Source organism: Euprymna scolopes, chromosome 6 (genome assembly GCF_053919585.1).
Source record: "Euprymna scolopes isolate OS-2025 chromosome 6, ASM5391958v1, whole genome shotgun sequence".
Classification (NCBI taxonomy): Eukaryota; Metazoa; Mollusca; class Cephalopoda; order Sepiida; family Sepiolidae; genus Euprymna; species Euprymna scolopes.
In genome coordinates, this window is record NC_136487.1 from 113,616,651 (window position 1) to 113,636,575 (window position 19,925).

Consider the following 19,925-nt stretch of genomic DNA (forward strand, 5'->3'; position numbering starts at 1 on the left):
TAGTCGAGTTTTCAAGAGTGTTCTCAAGTAATCGTCTAAAAAAATAGAATTTCATTTGGGGAGGGAGGCGAGCCAAAAATGTTATTCTAGTAGAATAACATGTGTAGAATTAAATTCTACACATTTTCCAGATATACTTATAACAAGTAAGCTACACAGAAACGATGGCCTGACAAATTATTCCATCGAATGAGACACAAACAATACTGTGCAAAGCTCTGCAGTCTCTGCACTGCCCACTGCAGTATTTGTATACTACTACAAGGATCTACTTATGTATGTATATTATATTATATACACACACATAAATGAAGTAGTTATATATATATATATATATATATATATATATATATATATATATATATATGAGAGAGAGAGAGAGAGAGAGAGAGAAATAAAAAGGAACAAACCGTATTATGTGTTCATCAACGTTTCGTCTTTATTTCGAGACTTCCTCTGGACGAAATAAAGACGAAACGTTGATGAACATATAATACGGTTTGTTCCTTTTTATTTCTCTATTTTGTCGGAATACTATTTCCATTATTTTCATCATAAAACACACTTCAAAATTTTTTTTTTTTTTTTTACCGTAACCGAAGTTTTAGGTTTAGTTCGGTTCAAATCTTTCACAAATACCAACCATCTATGTATTTTTTCTTCTTTAAGAAATTAGTTTCTACTATATATAATTAGCACTTGTGCAGCTTAACATCCACGAGCAAATTTAGAAAGTCATTCTTAGCAGGGGGGTGGTGTTATCTCTTCACTTGCGCAGGTGGATCTTTCCTAAAATGAAAACAAGTAATTTTCGAGAGGATGTTAAACTGCAAAAGTGCAAATTGATTGAAGAGTTCGCTTGAATAAATTTAAATTGTTCAAATGTAAACACATCATTTTAATGAGTTTATTTCTCATATTTACAAAATAAAAAACACCCACGGGCATAGAATCTACCCAGAAATAATAAGAAAGGTTATAATTTGTGAAATTAAGTGGGTGTTTTTTGTTGTTGTTTTTTTGTGGTCAAATCAGCAAATGATGGTAAGAAAAAATATTTAAAAATAATAAAAAGAAATTACGTCCATTTAATTAATCGTCTATAGTCCAAGATCACCGAGGAAATACATTTTAAGAATTAGAATACTTAGAATGGAGAAAAAAGAAGCAAAAGACGTGTATTTCGAAAATAAATGAATATATTACCTCGGCCATGGCTCGATCTTGTTGTCAGCTGAACAGTGGCGGAAACGTGTACTGCGGTTCCGTTCTGGTAGTCGCAGCAATGGCGGTGTTCGTCAGCTGCTGCAGTATAGTATCTGACAGTCTATGTCGCATAAAGGGCCGACAATCAGTGGTTATCTCAAACTGCAAATGAATACATAATTGATTGAATAATATAATATTGGTTTTGTTTTACACTTGTGCAATTTACGGATCGTGCCTTTTTATTTATTTATTTATTTTGATATTGCAAGTTAAATTCATTTTTACAGTATCTTTTTAAATTGCTACGTGAAAAAGTACATTGTAGTTAACAAAGCCTATGTAAAGAATGGGTTTCTAAATAATAACGTGATTATTTCAGTACGGCCCGTAAATAGCAGAAGCATAATTTTTTTATATTTTTCTTTTCTTTTCTTTTATTTCTCTAAAAACTTTTAAAATTAAGTTAATTTTAAATAGGCATACGCCTACCTCTAAAATCCGCTTTAGAGTTAAGATTTTTTTGTTTGTTTTGATTAATATACAAATTAAAAACTAAATTACGATGTAAATAATATTAAAATATATATATATATACTTTGACATTCATTGACATCAAGCGGTGGCGATGAAAGATTTCACTGTCAAACTTTTGTTCCGTTTTGTGGGGGAAGGGGCAACTGTATAGTTTAGCAATGTTAAAAAGTAAATTGAGTTACTATTTACTTGCTTCCCCGCGAGGGCAAAATCAAACACACTTAGTATGGGGGGAAATTTAGCACTCCAAAGATGAACACTCTAGATTGGAGAATAATGTTCCAGTCTAGGAGAATTTCTCCTTTTCTGACAGACAAAGGAACGTGGTATTAGACTAGCAGGACCCGTGGAAATTACACGGAATGGGAAATATGTTTTCATAAAATTGATATTTTTACAGAAAAAAAAACCCTACTAACACGTATCAAATATGAGTTTAACATTTCTATGAAAATAGTCTCTACTGTATTTTAAATATAAAATCGAACCAAATAAGATAAATTAATAAATACTAATAAATACTCAAAAAGTAATATCGTGCTATATAGTTCAATGCAAATAATAAAATCACATTGTAAGGGACAATCTTTAATTTACTCTTTCAGTGTGTTACCTATTAGTAGACAATGTTCTTTTTATTTTTCCCTGTTTGTTTTGAATGTTCCCTTTTTTTACATAATGTTTCGCTGATTCAGTGAAGAACTGTTGCATGTCAAAATTACTATGAGTCTATTTTTCACACCATTACAACAATGATCATATATAATTATAATGATATTCAAAACGAGGCTATATCAAAAGGAGGTCACTTTCATATCCTTGTCCAGGGTTGCCAGACTGGCCTTTTCAAAGTCAAATTTCGAGAAGTTGGCCTTTTTTGCAGCAGCACCAGTTTGACCTTTAAAAATTTTATTTTGAAGAAAATATTATCGGCTATGTCCCACGGAAGGTAATTCTTCTTAGCTTGACACCTGCAACTTAGCTAAAGAGAAAGAAACATTCATGGGAGAAAAGAATATTAAAAAAAACAAAAAACAAACAATTTGAAGGAAATGATTTTTACTAAGGAGAAAGTCCTGATAGGAAAAAGTCTGTAATCTGGTTGCCAAAAGTTGTCCATTTGGCTTACAAGATAAATCTTTGTATTGTAACATTTTCGAAAGGGTTGAGCAGGAAGGGAGGGAAAGGGATAAATGAGGCATAAGACTAATACCTTTGAGTTGTCTAAGATATTCCTAGCTAGAGTTCTCAGTAACCAAAATACCACATTTACACCAGGGTCGTCCTACTTAAGATTCCCAAATCAAGTTGGTTTTTCTTTTTATATAATCTCTGTAAAAATAAAATTTTGTAAAAAAAACATTTTTATTAAACAAAGATTTCATTGGCATGGGAAGAGAGGGGAAAAAGTTCAAAAAGAAAAAGTGTTAGTAAGGCCCTCCCAACCTTTTTTAGATGGTAAATCACCCACTGTTTTCCGGCTTGATGATGACCGAAAATAAGCAGGTTGATCTCTAAATGGGGCTAACATCTAGAAAGGGGTGGATAGGGGGAATATAAGGTGGATGGAAGCAATTAGTGGAGATGGAAGCAATTAGTGGAGGGCCAGGGATGAAAAAGAAAGGCTGGGATGCGAGCATATTGGAGATTTTCTATCGGAAGAGAAGGGAGCATTTACTTGAGTAACTAAGAAACTAAACTAATTAAAGGCTTACTTTATGGGGTCTGGGGTTTGACAGGACTTGGAACCGTGTGTGCCATGCTCAGGTGGAGAACACATATTCAAACTTGTCACTTTTATGTACATACAAGCTCGCTTGAAAAGAAAGAGAATAAAGGTTTGTTTATGTTTTTACAAGCGGACATACATAGAAGACTATCGTAAGCAGTGTTCAACAATGCAGAAAGACAAAACTTTGTATTATGCATTCGATTTGACAGCCTATTTATAATTCTTTTAAAGAGCCTGTCTTAGCATTAAGGAAGCTATAAATGACAATTTTGCATTTTTTGGTTAAATTTCCTATCCATCTATACATGTTTCATCTTTTTCTAAAATGTCATCAATGTGGAGGATAATTGTTCTGCTGATCACATGATTTGAACCTCAGACCCAAGTCGACATTTTAACTTCTGTCTGAACCCCCCCACACACACACACATTGTATAGTTATTTTTTTTCCAATTAAACTCCAGTATTTATAACATTGTATAACTCTGTAACAGATGGAGTTGTATTATAGTAAAAAAAAATTATTTATACAAGTATTATTGGCTACATATGAGCATATATGATTCAGTGACTTTTTTTTTTTCAAAACCTAGCTTCTTTTGACCATTGTTAACCAACTCTTGATGTTGGTAGACAGCCCTGTACACGTGGACTAGCATAGAAATCGCAAGTTAATTTGTGTAGGCTGTTCCAATGTTTACTGACGACAACAATGCAGCTCTGTTATTATCATCTTTATCATTTTTTAAATTTTCTTATTGTTTTATTCTAGCTGAGGATGGGGCTTCTGACCGAATGCAAAGCATTTACCTGCTTTCTCATGCATTTCAACAGAGAGATCTTTTTAAGATTCTAACTGCCCCTTTAAGTGCAATTGTTTGAATCTCTCTTGCACTTGGTTCATTGGGTATATTTTCCAGATAGTTTTTAAAATTCTTTTTCATGAGTCTGGTTGCTCCTATAATTACTAGAATGATGAAGATCTTCTCAAGATTCCAGTTTCTTTTCATGTTGTGCATGAAACCTTGGTATTTCGTTATCTTTTCCCTCTCAGCTCTGTTTAACCCGGCATCATTGGGGACACTAACTTCTACTAAGGTTGCTTCTTTCTCCTTTTCGTCCCATATCACTATGGCAGGTTTAATAGTGCCGTTTTTTTAGTTGCTTATTTTTTTTTTTTTGCCAACCGTTTGTTATAAGAAGTATTAACACTTAGTCTTTTTCTCTTTCGTTATGACAACAATAAACATTTTCTGTTCATCCCAAGCTGTGACATTTTAGTCTTCTTCTCACTCAGGATAGCTTTTTAGTGATCAACACTTCAAAAGTGTTTTTTTCTTGACTGAAAAGTTCATTGATTTTTTTTCTCTCTCTACATAAATAAAGTATGGAAAAAGAAATTAATATAAAAGAAAATCTGACATTTGGAAACAACTAGAAGTGCTTCAAGTAGTTGCACAGTCTCCATTTATGCTACATATCTTAACCCCCACCTCTCTCTCTCTCGCTGCACTGAAGAGCCATGATAGTTTTTTGTTCAAAATCTATAATGGTCGATGGAATAGGAAAAAAAAAAATGACTTTTCTGGGAATAAAAGAAGCTGGTCAGTATATATTGTCCTTTGAAGTGGTTCTGTTTTTGCCAGCTCAGATAGTCATATAAAAATTAAGGCAAAAGTTTATGCTCTTGCATGGAACATGGTTCCACACAAGAGTGTAAAAAAGGTCAAATTTGGCCTCAAAAAGGCCAATCTGGCAAGCCTTAGAAAGGCCAAAATTTCAAAACAAAATGGTGGTCTTGATTGTTGTACATTTTGTCTAATAAATAATGTTGAAAAAATAATAAAAATTAAATTTTTTTCAGGTTTTATTTCAGCCTTAGGGTCTAATAATGTATTTTATATAAAAATAAATAATTTTTATAAATTTTTGTCTGTCAAATAATTTACGCCGCTGAAATACACATTTTCCCAAATTAATTTATGACATTTTTTTTTTTTTTTACGATAGAATACAGCAGAACCCCGGGATACGTTTTTTAACGTTACGATGTGGAATATGATGTTCTACCGGTCTCTGGTTACGATATTTTCTCCACCTTATGGTTTATTTATAATGCTATTTGATTATATAAATGTGTATTATATACTGTACTGTATTTTGTTACTAATTTTTAATGCCATATTCCGGTGTTCTACTGTAATATTTTTGGAACTGTACAATAGAACGTCAAGAATGTATGAAAGATACCGTTTGATTCAACGTGGTAACCCCTGTTATGTGTTTGAATATAGGGGTTTGAATATAGGGGTGTTAAACATGCAACATATATTTAAAAAAAGAACTAAGATTCCGAGTTTAAAGAAAAAAAATGTATTTATTTAAGAACCACAAAAATATTTACAAATGGTCTAAGGGGGGTAAGCATGTTCTAGCTTACGTTAAGAAGAAAGACCTTATTGAGAATTAATAAGAATATTTCTTTGGTAAGAGAGAAGGCCAGAAAATCTTTATAATTACCAAATTGTTATATACCTCAAGTAACACAAGTTATCTCCCCTTGACTGGGATTACTCCCACCATCACCATTGCCTGCAACCTCCCACCACACAATCATGTGGTATATCGTTGTAGTAAAAACTACTACTCCTTCCTCAGTGTTAATAAAGCTTCTGTTCCATTCACACGTGTGTCTCTCTTCTCTCGATGTTCTCTCTAACCCTTTACAAATACAGGCCACATAATTTAACATGCTGTCAGAAAATAATTATGAACCTTAACACTCACAAACGTCAATATATATATATATATATATATATATATATATATATATATATATATATATATAATTGATATGCAGTTTGCTTGAAGCATTGGGTGGGATAGGTATGTAGTAGAGAATTAGAAGGCTATCACAATGCGAGGAATGAGATATAGTCATTGTTGTTGCAAGAAGACGAAGACAAGTGGCAATTTACAAATCAATAAGTACATACATATGTCTATATATACATATATTTATTCAGTTGCATTAAAAATTCTCTTTTCAAATGGTAGACGTGACAGCATGCGAGATGATCGAGTGAAAATTGGATGGCTGTGTGGAGCCTAGTGTTTATTTGTGTTTGAATAGCTGAGTTACCTTAAATCAAACGGTTTTGATTTTGTTTTTTTTTTAATTGGTTTATGTTAAAACACTAACAACAAGCACAAATAAATTAATAAACAAATAATAATAAAGAATTAAATAGAAAAAAACAATGTTCCATCTATAACCACTTATAGTTTTATTAAAATAAATAAATTAACAATTTCCAAGGAATGTCAATCCAGCGCCCCCCCCTTCCCAGCTATCTTCCTATTCCTGACAACTCACAACCCTAACCTAAACACCCCAACAGCCGACTAAGAGTGCCCCATCCTCCACCCCTCCCCTCCTCTCTCACATCCCCCTTCCACCTTTCTCCTCCAAAAGCTAACCAGTACCAGCCTACTAGCGACTTACATGACCTAGATACACCAAGTCCTCCCACTGAATATGCTAGGATGTTAATAAATTAAACAAATAAATGAATAATACAGAGCAGCAGAAAAAAATAATAATAAGACAACAAAATAGAAAGAGAATATACAAAATTAAAAAAAGCTTATGCTAAAGCAACAAGTTATAAACTAAAAAATAAATAAATAATATATATATATATATGCAAAAAAAAATTTATAAAGAAAAAGGAACCAAAAAAAAAATGTTAAACCCCCTCCATCCAATTTGCAATACCATCATCTTAGCATGCTTTGAATCGATCTGTCACGTCTACCGTTTGAAAAGGGAATTTTTTCCGAAATTAATAATGGATATTGTCGCAGACATAACAAATAAGACATTTGTATTTAATGCAACTGAATAAATATATGTATATATAGACATATGTATGTACTTATTGATTTGTAAATCGCCACTTGTCTTCGTCTTCTTCCAACAACAACGACTATATCTCATTCCTCGCATTGTGATAGCCTTCTAATTCTCTACTACATATATATATATATATAAAGTTGAGTTCTTTGGGGTGCGGCAGAAATTCCATAGTTTTTTGTTTATATATATATAAACAAAAAACAATGGAATTTCTGCCGCACCCCAAAGAACTCAACTTTTCATTAGACAATCTCAGACAAGAATGGGATACATGGAAAAACCAATTCAAGTTATTTTTACAAGCAACAATTTCGAGAATGAAGAACAAAAATACAACTTGGAAAATGTGATAAAAAAATTCGACTTGCATTGCCAACCAAGAAAAAACCTAACTTTTCTCACATACCAATTCTTGACTTGCAAACAAAAAGAAACACAGAGATTCGATGAATATGTCACTGAACTATGAGAAAAAGCAAGCAAATGCGAATTTGGAGAACTTACATTCTTATCTGTGGCATTAACGATAACATGCTTCAAAAAAAATACTGAGAGAACCGTCATTGGATTTAGAAAAAGCAATTCAAGCAGGGCTCACTGCCAAAGAAACAAAGAGACACTCTAAAATAATGGCCACATCAGACACAGAAAATATATCGCTAATTCGGGACATGAAGAAAAACAGAATAAAAAAATCAAGATGTCTGCCCATGCAACCTTTAAACAAGAAGACAAAAAGCTGGCTAAAACACAGTATTGGATTGAAAAATGTAACTATTGCTTTGCGGCGCACCAAAAAAACAACTGTCCTGCATACAACAAAACCTGTACAAACTATGGAAAAAAGGGCATTATGTACGAATGTGTTGAACAAAAAAGAAAAAAAATTATACAATGTCAGACAATCATACAACTCAGACTACGTGGAGTCAGACCAGTTTAACTTGGACACCATATTGAAAAAAATATACACGTGCTCCAAACTGACAAGTGGAAAATAAAACTACAAGGTAATGAAACATTTATTAATTTTAAAATTGATACAGGAGCTGAAGTGAATGTAATACCAGTAAAGATTTACAACACAATAAAATCTGAACCTAAATTAACGAAAACAACGATAACATCTGCCATCAATTGAAATGAATGGCTCTCGTCTTGGGGAGGCCTCATGTTTTGACAAGCTTCTGGGCTTGACCTTTACTCCTGATCTTAAATGGAGCATGTACATCAAATCTGTTGCTGAGGCTGCTGGAAAAATTGTGGGATCCTTTTATCGATCCAGTAGATATCTCACTGCTGATGCAATTTTCTATCTATATAGATAGAGATCAAAATAGATTTAGTAGCCTCATAGATGTCCTTTTCTCTTCCCTGCAACCTCTATCTCACAGAAGAGATGTTGCGAGTTTGTCTCTGCTTTATCGTTATTTTCATGGCAAGTGCTCGACAGCTTCAATCTATGGTTCCCCCCTCGCCAAGCTTTCACGAGAAATACTCGTCTAGCAGAAAACACTATCAATAATTTCCTCCACTCTTTATCTGTGCCTAAACTTAAATGTAGATCCCATGAACAAAGCTATAGTAGGCCATGTTTGAGATAACACATTCCTGTGAAAATTAACTTGCTTTTGGAAATGAAGAGGAGAGAAAATCAAAACAAAATAGAAAAAGAAAGAGAGTAGCTATTCGAGCCATTTGCTTTTTAGCATTTATTCTTAATTGAGTCTCAATCCCACTACAGTATCGCTTAGCTTTGATTTTAAGGCCAGGATGCTTTCATTTGGCATGTATACATAAACAGCTGGAACATATTGACAAAAAGTCGGTTTTAGCATGGGATTTAAAACGATTTACATTGGTTGCAGATATTTTGAGTTAGCACGTTCCTGTGAAAACTAACTTGCTTTTGGAAATGAAGAGGAGAGCAAAGTCGGTTTTAGCATGGCTCACATGTACCCTTACCGTTTTTAGTTTATAAGAGTTAAATTGAGATGATGATTAAAAAAGAGGAGATCTACTCAAAGAGACGTGATGAAAATAATAATAAAACAAATCAGACAACGATGACATCATCATCATCATCATCATTAGTTATGTGTTGGACAGCTTTTCGAATTTCACTTCCAAACTAACTTATGGCCTGAATTTTATTTATTCCTCTTTCTCTCAAGTCTATCCTTATCACTTCCTTATTTTCCTTGGCCATTCCAAACAACTGACCCTGCTATCTCAAGTGGTTTACATCTATTAACTTAAGCACATTTATCCATTCTTTCAACGTGACCAAACCAACCTAGCCTCCTGTTCTACACACATCTCCCTATACTGTCCAGATTTCATTTTATTCTGAGGTCATCAGATCTAAGCTCATCTTTAAAACTCACATTACAAAGCCATCACATCATTTTCACGTCACTTCACCCCATGCAACACATATCCTCAACCCTCACTAGTCAGGTTTCACTTCCATACATCATCACACTATGTACACTTGCTTAATAGATTCTTTCCTTGCTCGGAAGTTGTAACACTCTGCTGGTTAATAGTGACCTTGTGCCAGATTGGGTTGATATGAATTATCTTATGTCTGGGCAAGGTCAAAATTTGATCCCTGTGTGTTAGAGAACGATCTGTTGATTCATGTATTTGTAATTAATTTTTAAACTTTGATTCAAGTAAAAAATTACGTTTTGATCTAGCTTTTAAGTATTTGAAAATTATTTTCAAATTTCCAAGTTTTACAAGATTAGTAGTAAAAATATGTTAATCATTTTTAATATAAAAAGTACAGTGGCCATTGTTGTGGACCAGGATATAAATATCCTAACTCGCTACAAAAGAAAATAATGAAACGAATGGAAAGAAGGAAACAAGACTCAATTGTTGGATAAAATAAACATGTCGTTTATTTTCTGTTGAAAAATAAATGTTTTAGGTGTAACTCGTGTTCATGTCCGCGCATGGAAAAAGGAGTGAGTAATATAGTGGAACGAGAAATGGCAGTCCAGTGTGTAGACAAAGAAAAAGATAGAAGGTTAACATCAGTAAAGCTGCGCACACAAGTTGGTACTTGTCCATGTGGAAATGTCTTCAGGCCACTAGCTGTGGACGCGAACTTGTCAGGTTGATGGACCAAAGCAAAAAGGGAAAAAAGAGTGAGAAAGTCAATCCAGTTCATGGAGAGAGAAAGCGTATAAAGTGTACATACTGTCTGGTAGCGGGTGCCCCACACAGTAGCAGGTGGCATAAGGCGCACGGGCACGCACGCCCCGAAAGGGAGACGGCTGGTCCGTCGGCCTCTCAGCTTGGAAGCTAAGCCAAAAAAAGGGAAGGAAACAGCTTGTCTGTTGCTTTTATAGTTGTTTCTGGTGGTCTTTTGCGCATGTGTGGATTTCCTTTGAAAGGGGAAGTGACGTTGTCCGTGTGTGCGTATGTGTGCGTACATGTGTGTACGTTGGCGTGTGTGTGTATGCATGTGAATGTGAGTGTATGTACGTGTACGTGTGCGCATATGTTTGTGTGCACGTATGTGTATGACAAGAAAAATGACTTGAGATATGAACGCGTGTTTTTGTGTGAGACTAGAAAGGCTCGCACACCATAAAGAAGCAATCTAAGGAAAGAAGCCTTTGGGTTGTCTGTGGAGGACAACCCAGAGGCTTCTTTCCTTAGATTGCATCTCTTACGATTGATCTAGAGGGTAAGATTTAGTGTTGTGGGCTCTTTAATCATACATTCTTCGAAACCAATTAAGAGCGTTTTCCTTGCACTTGAACTGTGTTAATTGCAATATGAGATGTAGATTCATGAAATGTAGATAAAAAGCGCAGTGGAGGGGGAGATCAGTGGTGGTGGTGGAGTTGATTTAGCACTCTATGGTGTTTTGGAAAGTATCAATTTATTTGTTTGTTTCAATCGCCGACATGAATCTCTGCATTTTTTTTGTTTTTGTTTTTTTTAAATACAGTCTCTTCTGATAACACTTCATCTTTTTTGTCCTCGGTCATTAATAAAAAATCCTATTAGACTAAGGTTGTTCTTATCTTTGTCTCAATCCAAGATATTCTTTTCGGGAAGCTGGATTATGTCCATACTAATAAACGACCCCGTGTCTCACTTTGCTCGTGTGAAAAGTTAAATAGATAGAAACAGAATAATATATATAGTTCTATTTAATGTCATATAATCGTCAAAAGTTTAATTACAGGGGAAGCAATTCTTTGTATTTTAAATATGGATTATGTCCCTTTATTATCTTTTGATAAGAAAGGCAATGTGAAGAACACGAAACAGAATTAAACAAATCGAAAGAGAAGAAATCGTAAAAATAAAAATAAATAGATTAGCTTCCCTCGAAATATATATATATATATATATATATATATATATATATATATATATATATATATATATATATATATATATATATATATATATATATATATATATATAAAAAGTTCTTTTGGCAACCGTAAGGGGAAAGAAACAATGGCAAAATCTATCCATACACAAGTACATAAATTTTATTGCTAAGTTGTTAAAACAATCAAAATAAATAGTAGTGAAATGGGAGTTCAAGAACCTTTCAAGCCAAGAAGGAGTTATGTTGTGTGAGTAAGCTTTCGTGACTAGTGAGCAATATGCGTTTGTCTCTTTTTTTTCATTTTTCTTAAACTTTTTCTTCTAGGGGATGGGACATCCAACCAGATGTCTGACATTTACCCCTATTTTAGTGAGTCCAACCAAGAGATCTTTTCAGGATTCTAGCCGTCCCTTTCAGTGCAATCGTTTGTATTTCACTTGCACTTGGTTCACCGGGTATGCTTGCTATGTACTTTTTAAAGTTTTTTTTCATAAGCCCAGTTGCTCCTATGATGACTGGTATAATTGAAACGTCTTTTAATTTCCAATTTCGTTTCATATACATAAGTCCTTGATACTTTGTAATCTTTTCCCTCTCAATGCACACACTTGTGAGTGAGCAATTTGTGAATGAACAAAGTATGAGAGTGTATAGGGACTTGTGAGTGAGTAATTTGTGAATGAACAAAGTATGAGAGTGTATAGGGACTTGTGAGTGAGCAATTTGTGAATGAACAAAGTATGAGAGTGTATAGGGACTTGTGTGTGAGTAATTTGTGAATGAACAAAGTATGAGAGTGTATAGGGGCTTGTGAGTGAGTAATTTGTGAATGAACAAAGTATGAGAGTGTATAGGGGCTTGTGAGTGAGTAATTTGTGAATGAACAAAGTATGAGAGTGTATAGGGACTTGTGTGTGAGTAATTTGTGAATGAACAAAGTATGAGAGTGTATAGGGACTTGTGAGTGAGTAATTTGTGAATGAACAAAGTATGAGAGTGTATAGGGACTTGTGGGTGAGTAATTTGTGAATGAACAAAGTATGAGAGTGTATAGGGACTTGTGTGTGAGTAATTTGTGAATGAACAAAGTATGAGAGTGTATAGGGACTTGTGTGTGAGTAATTTGTGAATGAACAAAGTATGAGAGTTGCGCGAGCCTTTTCTAGTCTCACACAAAAACACACGTTCACATTTCAAGCCATATTACTTGTCCTATACATACGCGCACACAAACATACGCGCACGTCCATACACGTACATATATTCACATTTGCATACATACACTCACATTCACGTGTATACACACACACGCTAACATACATACATGTACTCACATACGCGCACACATACATACACGTGGGCAACATCACTTCCCCTTTCAAAGGAAATCCACACATGCGCAAAAGACCACCAGAAACACCTATAAAAGCAAGATCACTAAGCAACTTCTTTCTTTTCGGACCAGCTTTCGAGCTGGGCGGTCTACGGACCGACAGCGTGCCTTTTCGGCAGGCGCGCGCACGCACGTGCCTCATGCCACTTGCTACTATGTGGTACAAAAAGCTAACAAACCGTACGTACACTTTATACACTTTCTCTCTCCATGAACTGGATTGATATTCTCACTCTTTCTCCCTCTATATATACAATTTGTCCCTGAGAATACCTTTGCATAGCTGACTGCTAACATGGCGCACAGTTTAACTGATGTCAACCCTCTATCCTTTTCTTTGTCTACACGCTGGACTATCATTCCCATTTTACACTACATTACTCATTTCTCTTCCCACGCGCGAACAAACGATAGTGACCCGAACGTGAGATGAACACACATTTCCTTTTTCCTTCTATGCTACCTGTCCCACAACAAACGATGGTTACACCCGCGCGGACATGAACACGTGTTATATCTAAAACATTCATTCTTTCAACAGTAAATAAGCAGCACCTTTATCTTATTCAGCAATGTAGTCTTTGTTTCCTTCATTCCATTCGTTTCATTATTTTCTTTTGTAACGGGATTAGGATTTATATATCCTAGTCCTCTACAAAGTGTATAGGGACTTGTGTGTGAGTAAGTTCATGAAGGGGCGTTCAATAAGTAATGCTCCTGGCCCACATTCAGTTGTCTGATTAAGCTAAAATTTTTCACGTACATGATTTATATCTCTATGGGTTATATGGCAAATTACAGCTCTGAACTAGTTGTGGTTTATGAGTTTCAGGTGCTTGAAGTGAGAGGTGTGAAATGCAGCCTGTTGAGTGTCATGTGGTGAACCTGTTTTTGTATTTGAAAGCATCCGCATTATAAGAGACTTTTGATGAAATGAAAGACACATATGGTAATGATTAGAGTTAGGACAACAGAATATTCTTATCATTGTTTTGACTTTCAAGTATATATCTTTAGGGTTTGAAATGCTTTTAGGGCACAACTTAATAAAATAAATAATTCAATACAAGCTTCTGAAATGACGAACGCAACAACTTCATAAAAGGTAACACAGAAAAGGTTTATTAAGGAGAATGTGATATGTTCCTTGTCAAAAGCTGGACTCCGGCTACCTGGTGCTATTGCCGTAGTTATTCCCCATGGAATCGTCAATACTAATAGAAATAACACCGAGGTAGAGAGAGCAAAGAAAAGGGTCTGTTCCGTTTGGTGTCTCTCTCTGTAAGGACAAGTTCTTATTCCTTAAACCGGATGCTGGCCGTACCCCTGATTGGTCAGTATGTGGCTAAGTAGCACAGGGGAGAGGCATTGATTCGTTAAAAGAAAAAAGTTCCATTAGTTTCTGCTACATAACCCCCTGCTTAGGCAGAAAGTCGACAGAGAAAAAGGTAGCATAACAAATGGCGAAAAATAAAAATGTCTTTTTATTGTATTTATTTTTACGAGAAAGAAAAAAAAATGTTCTTATTTTGTGTGAAACGTTGGGGAATATTTGCAACTTTTTTTTTTCTTTTTTTTTTTTTTTGGAAAGAAGGGAAAACAAGGAAAAAATACTTTTTTAACAGAAATACAAAGTTTTACACAATGTACCCGTCGACCACTACGTGTAGTGGTGACATGATTGTCTTCATTTGGAGCATTTACTTCAGGTGTATGCATGTTTTGATGCTGTGTGAAAGTAGGGGGAATGTGTGGCTCGTGTGTTTTTGTGTCAAGAAAGGCTTTTTTTACTCTATCAATAGAGACAGTTTCTCTTTTACCACTGATATCTAAAGTGAAAAGTTTATCGGTACATGAAAGCACGCGATAGGGGCCAGTATAAGGTGAAGTTAGGGGGGGGCTTTCATGGCGTCTTTTCTCAGAAAAACATGAGTCTAAAACGAAACGTCCTTTGGGACCAAAGATCTAATGGTCTGTTCCCTAGTGTGCATCGGTGGGAGCTTACTAAAATAAGCTTGCAGTCTGTTGACATACAGAGCTGAATCGTTTGTTGTTAACTCTATTGGGCTCAACATTTGGCCTGGCAACGATACAGGTACTCCATATACAAGTCCGGCTGAAGAGTATCCCAGGTCCTCTTTGATAGCAGCACGACAGCCAAGAAGGACAACCGGTACATATTCGCTCCATCTCTGTTGGTCAGGGTAAACACGTAATGCTGCTTTCAATTGGTGATGGAAGCATTCAATCATCCCGTTAGAAGCAGGGTGATAGCTTGTGGTGCGAATATGTTGGATCCCTAGAATCCTCGAGAATTCCTGGAAGAGGTGGGATTCAAACTGTATGCCACGATCAGTGGTGATAGTGGTGGGAACTCCGTAATGCAATATCCAGCCTGATATAAGGGCTCGCGCTACAGACTCAGCCGAAATGTCTGTGAGGGGAATGGCTTCAGGCCACTGTGTGAAATGGTCTATACAGGTCAGGAGATAAGTAAATCCTTGACTGACCAGCCAAGGTCCAACCAGGTCGATGTGCACATGGCCAAGGGGTGCACGGATATGCTTGTGCACCTTTGACTTTTGGCAGGATACACAGGAACGTGTCCAGGCAGTGATATCATGCCTCATATTTGGCCAGAAAAATCTAGCTGTAATCAGCTTCACTGTGGCTCTGCATCTGGGGTGTGCCAAATTGTGTAGGGTGTCAAAAACAACTCTACGATGAGTCAATGGAATGAATGATCGAGGTGAATCCATTGAAGTGTCACAAATGATCTGCGTGTCCGAGGTAGGTACGAGCAGGTATGCGAATTTGCAAGATGCAAATTCAGGTGACGATGGATCCAACGAGTCCAGACTTGGCTGGTCTAAGGCCATCTGCTGCAAGTCGATATCCGATGGTGAGGACAGAGAATTAATGAGAAGGCAGGACAAAGCGTCTGCCGCAGCATTCTGCTCACCTGAGATATGTCGGATATCACTAGTGAATTGCAAAACAAAATCCAAGTGGCGTGTTTTGCAGGGAGAATATTTGTCCGGCTTAGAACGCAGTGCATATGTCAGCAGACGATGATCAGTGTAGATCACAAATTGATGGCCCTCGAGTGAATGCTAGAAATGTTTCACTGCGAGGTACATTGCCAGGAGTTCACAAGCAAACATGCTGTAACGTTGTTCCGCCGGTTTCAGCTGTCTTGAAAAGTATGCGAGAGGTTGTAACTGTTGTTGGTGCTGCTGTTGCAACACTGCATCTACAGCTGTACCTGATGCGTCAATGACCAGAGAAAACTGGGCATCGGGTACAGGGTGTGCAAGTAGAGATGTTGTCGCCAGTTTTGTTTTCACTTCATTAAAAGCTTTAAGCTGGATTAAGTGAGATTTGCTCATTTTTATTCTTCCTGTTACGTAACAGGTGGGAAAGAGGAGCTAGGAGATCCGCGCAGTGTGGGATGAAACGTCTGTAATAGTGTAAGAGACCGAGGAAGTGCCTTAGTTGGTGAAGTGAAGTGGGTAGTTGAAGGTTTTGTAGAGCATTCACCTTTCCCGGTAGCGGAGATATACCATCTGGGCTGATAATGTGGCCCAGGAAAACTAGTGACGATGCACCAAAAACATATTTACCAGGGTTAATCCTAACCTGGTATCGCTGAAACCGTTTGAATAGTAGGCGGAGGTGAGTGACATGTTCCTCAGGTGAGGCACTTGCCACGAGAATGTCGTCTATATAGTTATAGACGAAGTCCAAGTCACACACTACTTCAGCCATGAAGCGCTGAAATGTGCTAGCCACGTTTCGTAAACCAAAGGGCATAGTTAAGAATTCAAACGCTCCGAATGGAGTCGTTACCGCAGTCTTGGGTATGTCGGCCGGATTCACTGGAATCTGATGGTAAGTCTTAACTAGGTCTAGTTTGGAGAAGGTCTTACAACCATGTAGACAGGAAGCAAAGTCTTGTATATGTGGGATTGGGTAACAATCAGGTACCGTCATGGCATTGAGTCGTTGATAGTCCCCAGTTGGACGCCAATCTCCGTCTCGTTTCGGGACCATATGCAAAGGGAAAGCCCATGGACTGGACGAGGGGCGTATTATTCCTAGCTGCATCATATGGTTAAATTCTGCCTTTGCTGCCTTAAGTTTATCAGCAGGGAGGCGCCGAGGGCGTGAGAAAACAGGACCACCAGTGGTCTCGATGTGGTGTTTTGTGGTGTATGTGGGTTCGCTTACCACAAAATTTAAATTTGTTAACTCCGGGTAGGAGTGTAAGGAGTGATACGGGTTATCTGAAGTGGCAATGAAGAATACTGGTCTGATAGAGGGGGTGTTTGTTTTTACTGCGCATATCCACTATCAGGTTGAAGTGGTGCAGGAAGTCCACGCCTAGTATGGGGTAGGGTAAATCTGCTATAGTGAAGACCCACGTAAAGTCTATCCGTAATTCCAAGTCCAGAGAACGAGAAATTTGACCGTACATGGGGATGAGGGAGTGATTTACCGCCTGCAGTGTGATGGACGACACTGGAGGCTTCTCTGTGAGAAGTTTCAGTGGCCAGATACTGCAGGCCGCTCTGGTATCAACCAAGCAACGTGCTTGGGATAGGGAGTCTGTGATAAACTAGGCACGGTTGTTGAAAATATCCCGTGGAGAGCCTGCCGTGCTCAGCTCCCCAGACCTTAGTTTCCCTGGTTCATGTACGAACAGGGGTTTTTGCATTTCCGCACCTCCATACCAAAACGACTGTGATAAAAGCACAATTTCGGCTTGTTTGAGTGGCGGTGGTGGCGACGGTAGTGGCGTGAATGTAAGGAGTTAGTCTGGAGTCGGTGCATGCGCGACTGCGGCTCCAGCTCGCCAAGTTTTTTTACCTCATGAGTGAGTCTCTCAATGGCTTTTAAAATAGCCATATCCATGATGTCGTTAGGTTGTGACATCATTGCAAAGGCTCGCGGCAACTACTTTATGTGCTTATATATATAAAGAAAGCGACAACAGACCAAAAAAATATTAACTATCCGAAATATAGACAGGACATTGTCGAAGGACCACGTGAGGAAAAAGGGGAAATATTTAATACAAGGAAAAAATTACAAGAGAAAATACTTAAAAGACTAAAAAAAAGATTCCACAAAAAATAAAATAGAAAAATATACTCTTGAAAGGAAAAGGCAGTGGTAAAAGAGTTAATATATGCGTGTGTTTTTTTATTTTTTTTTTTATTTGTTAGTGTATGTGTATATATATATATATATATATATATATATATATATATATATATATAGAGAGAGAGAGAGAGAGAGAGAGAGAGAGTTTTTCTTTTAAATGTGTATATACGTAAAGCCTGAAGTTAAATCTTTTTAAAAGGGTACTTACATTTTCTTTGGCCGAGAGACGAAGAGAAATGTTATATATACATATATATATTTTTTATTTTTGGAAAAGTTTTCTTTTCTGTATCGGTTGTCTCTTGCTTGAGTGTGTATGTGTACGCACGTGTGTGCGTGCATGCTTGCGTCCTTCTTAGCCAAAACAAAAAAATATGTTAAGTCACTTCTTTTTTTTTTTTGTTTCAAGGAAACGTATCCAGTTGGAACGTTTTATTTTTCTCTGTGAAACTGTGAGAAATGCGTTTCCGTTAACACATTTTCAGCTTTTTTTTATGTGACACGTGTCTTTGACCATATTTCAGCTTTTTAGTTTATCTTGGTCGACGAGAATGTTTTGTCTTTCTTTTCAGCGAAAAGAATGTCCAGAGTTAGAACAATGTTCTAAAAATTCTCAAGTGATAAGCGACATTGAAAGGTTGTTTTCGCTCGTCAGTGTAAAATGGCGGGGTTTTTTTGAGGGGGGGGGGGTCGCTGGCTTTTCTATGCTGTGTCGAGTTTTACAAAAAAATTAAGAAAAAAGGTTCGCCATTCAGAATTACTTGTATATCACGTGGGGGTCACCATTTTAGGGAATAGAATGCATTTAGGGCACAACCTAATAAAATAAATAATTCAATACAAGCTTCTGAAATGACGAATGTAACAACTTCATAAAGGTAACACAGAAAAGGTTTATTAAGGAGAATGTGATAGGTTCCTGGTCAAAAGCTGGACTCCGGCTACCTGGTGCTATCACAGTAGTTATTCCAGTGGAATCGTCGATACCATTAGAAATAACACTGAGGTGGAGAGAGAGAAGAAAAGAGGTCTGTTCTGTTTGGTGTTTCTCTCAGTAAGGACGAGTTCTTATTCCTTAAACAGGATGCTGGCCGAATTCCTTAGGGGATAGGAAGGATCAATGCGCCGTACACCTGATTGGTCAGTATGTGGATAAATAGCACAGGGGAGAGGCATTGATTCGTTAAAAGAAAAAATTTTCATTTGTTTCTGCTACATATCCGACACAATTAATCAACCAAGAACATATAAGATATCAACAGATATATACTCAGGAGTCAAAACAATGAAAAAAATATTCTATTGTGCTAGCCTTAGTATAGTATAGGGTTTATAGAAACTGTTATTCATGACCATTTGCATATGGATAAGATGTCTGCGAGATAGATTTCAGGTTGCTGATACCTTTCCAGAAACAAGAAAGCGCCAAATACTTGGTGATGAATTTGGAGATGTGTTCAGAAGATGAATCAAAGTTTTTCAAAATTGTGATTATGCAGGATGAAACTTGAGTCTATCATTAAACCCAGTCAATTCAGAGGAAGCACTTGGATTCACCACATCTAAAGAATGAAAGAGTACAGCCCTCTGCTAGCAAGCTTATGCT

The 19,925-nt window shown here is 36.6% G+C and overlaps 1 protein-coding gene across 2 annotated transcripts in view; it reads right to left on the bottom strand.

Moving 5' to 3' along the window:
- LOC145277886 (vesicle-fusing ATPase-like) overlaps nucleotides 1–19,925 on the bottom strand; it is a 104,682-nt gene that overhangs the window by 79,564 nt on the left and 5,193 nt on the right. The window contains exons 1-2 of one of the 2 annotated variants that reach the window (XM_080129876.1): nucleotides 1,805–2,058; nucleotides 1,207–1,368 (exon numbers count right to left, since the gene is read on the bottom strand). In XM_080129876.1, coding sequence (XP_079986002.1) covers nucleotides 1,207–1,215 — 9 coding nt within the window. In that variant the 5' untranslated portion in view covers nucleotides 1,216–1,368; nucleotides 1,805–2,058. Of the gene's footprint in view, nucleotides 1–1,206; nucleotides 1,369–1,804; nucleotides 2,059–19,925 lie in introns of those variants that run through there. The other variant, XM_080129877.1, reaches the window with a different exon arrangement.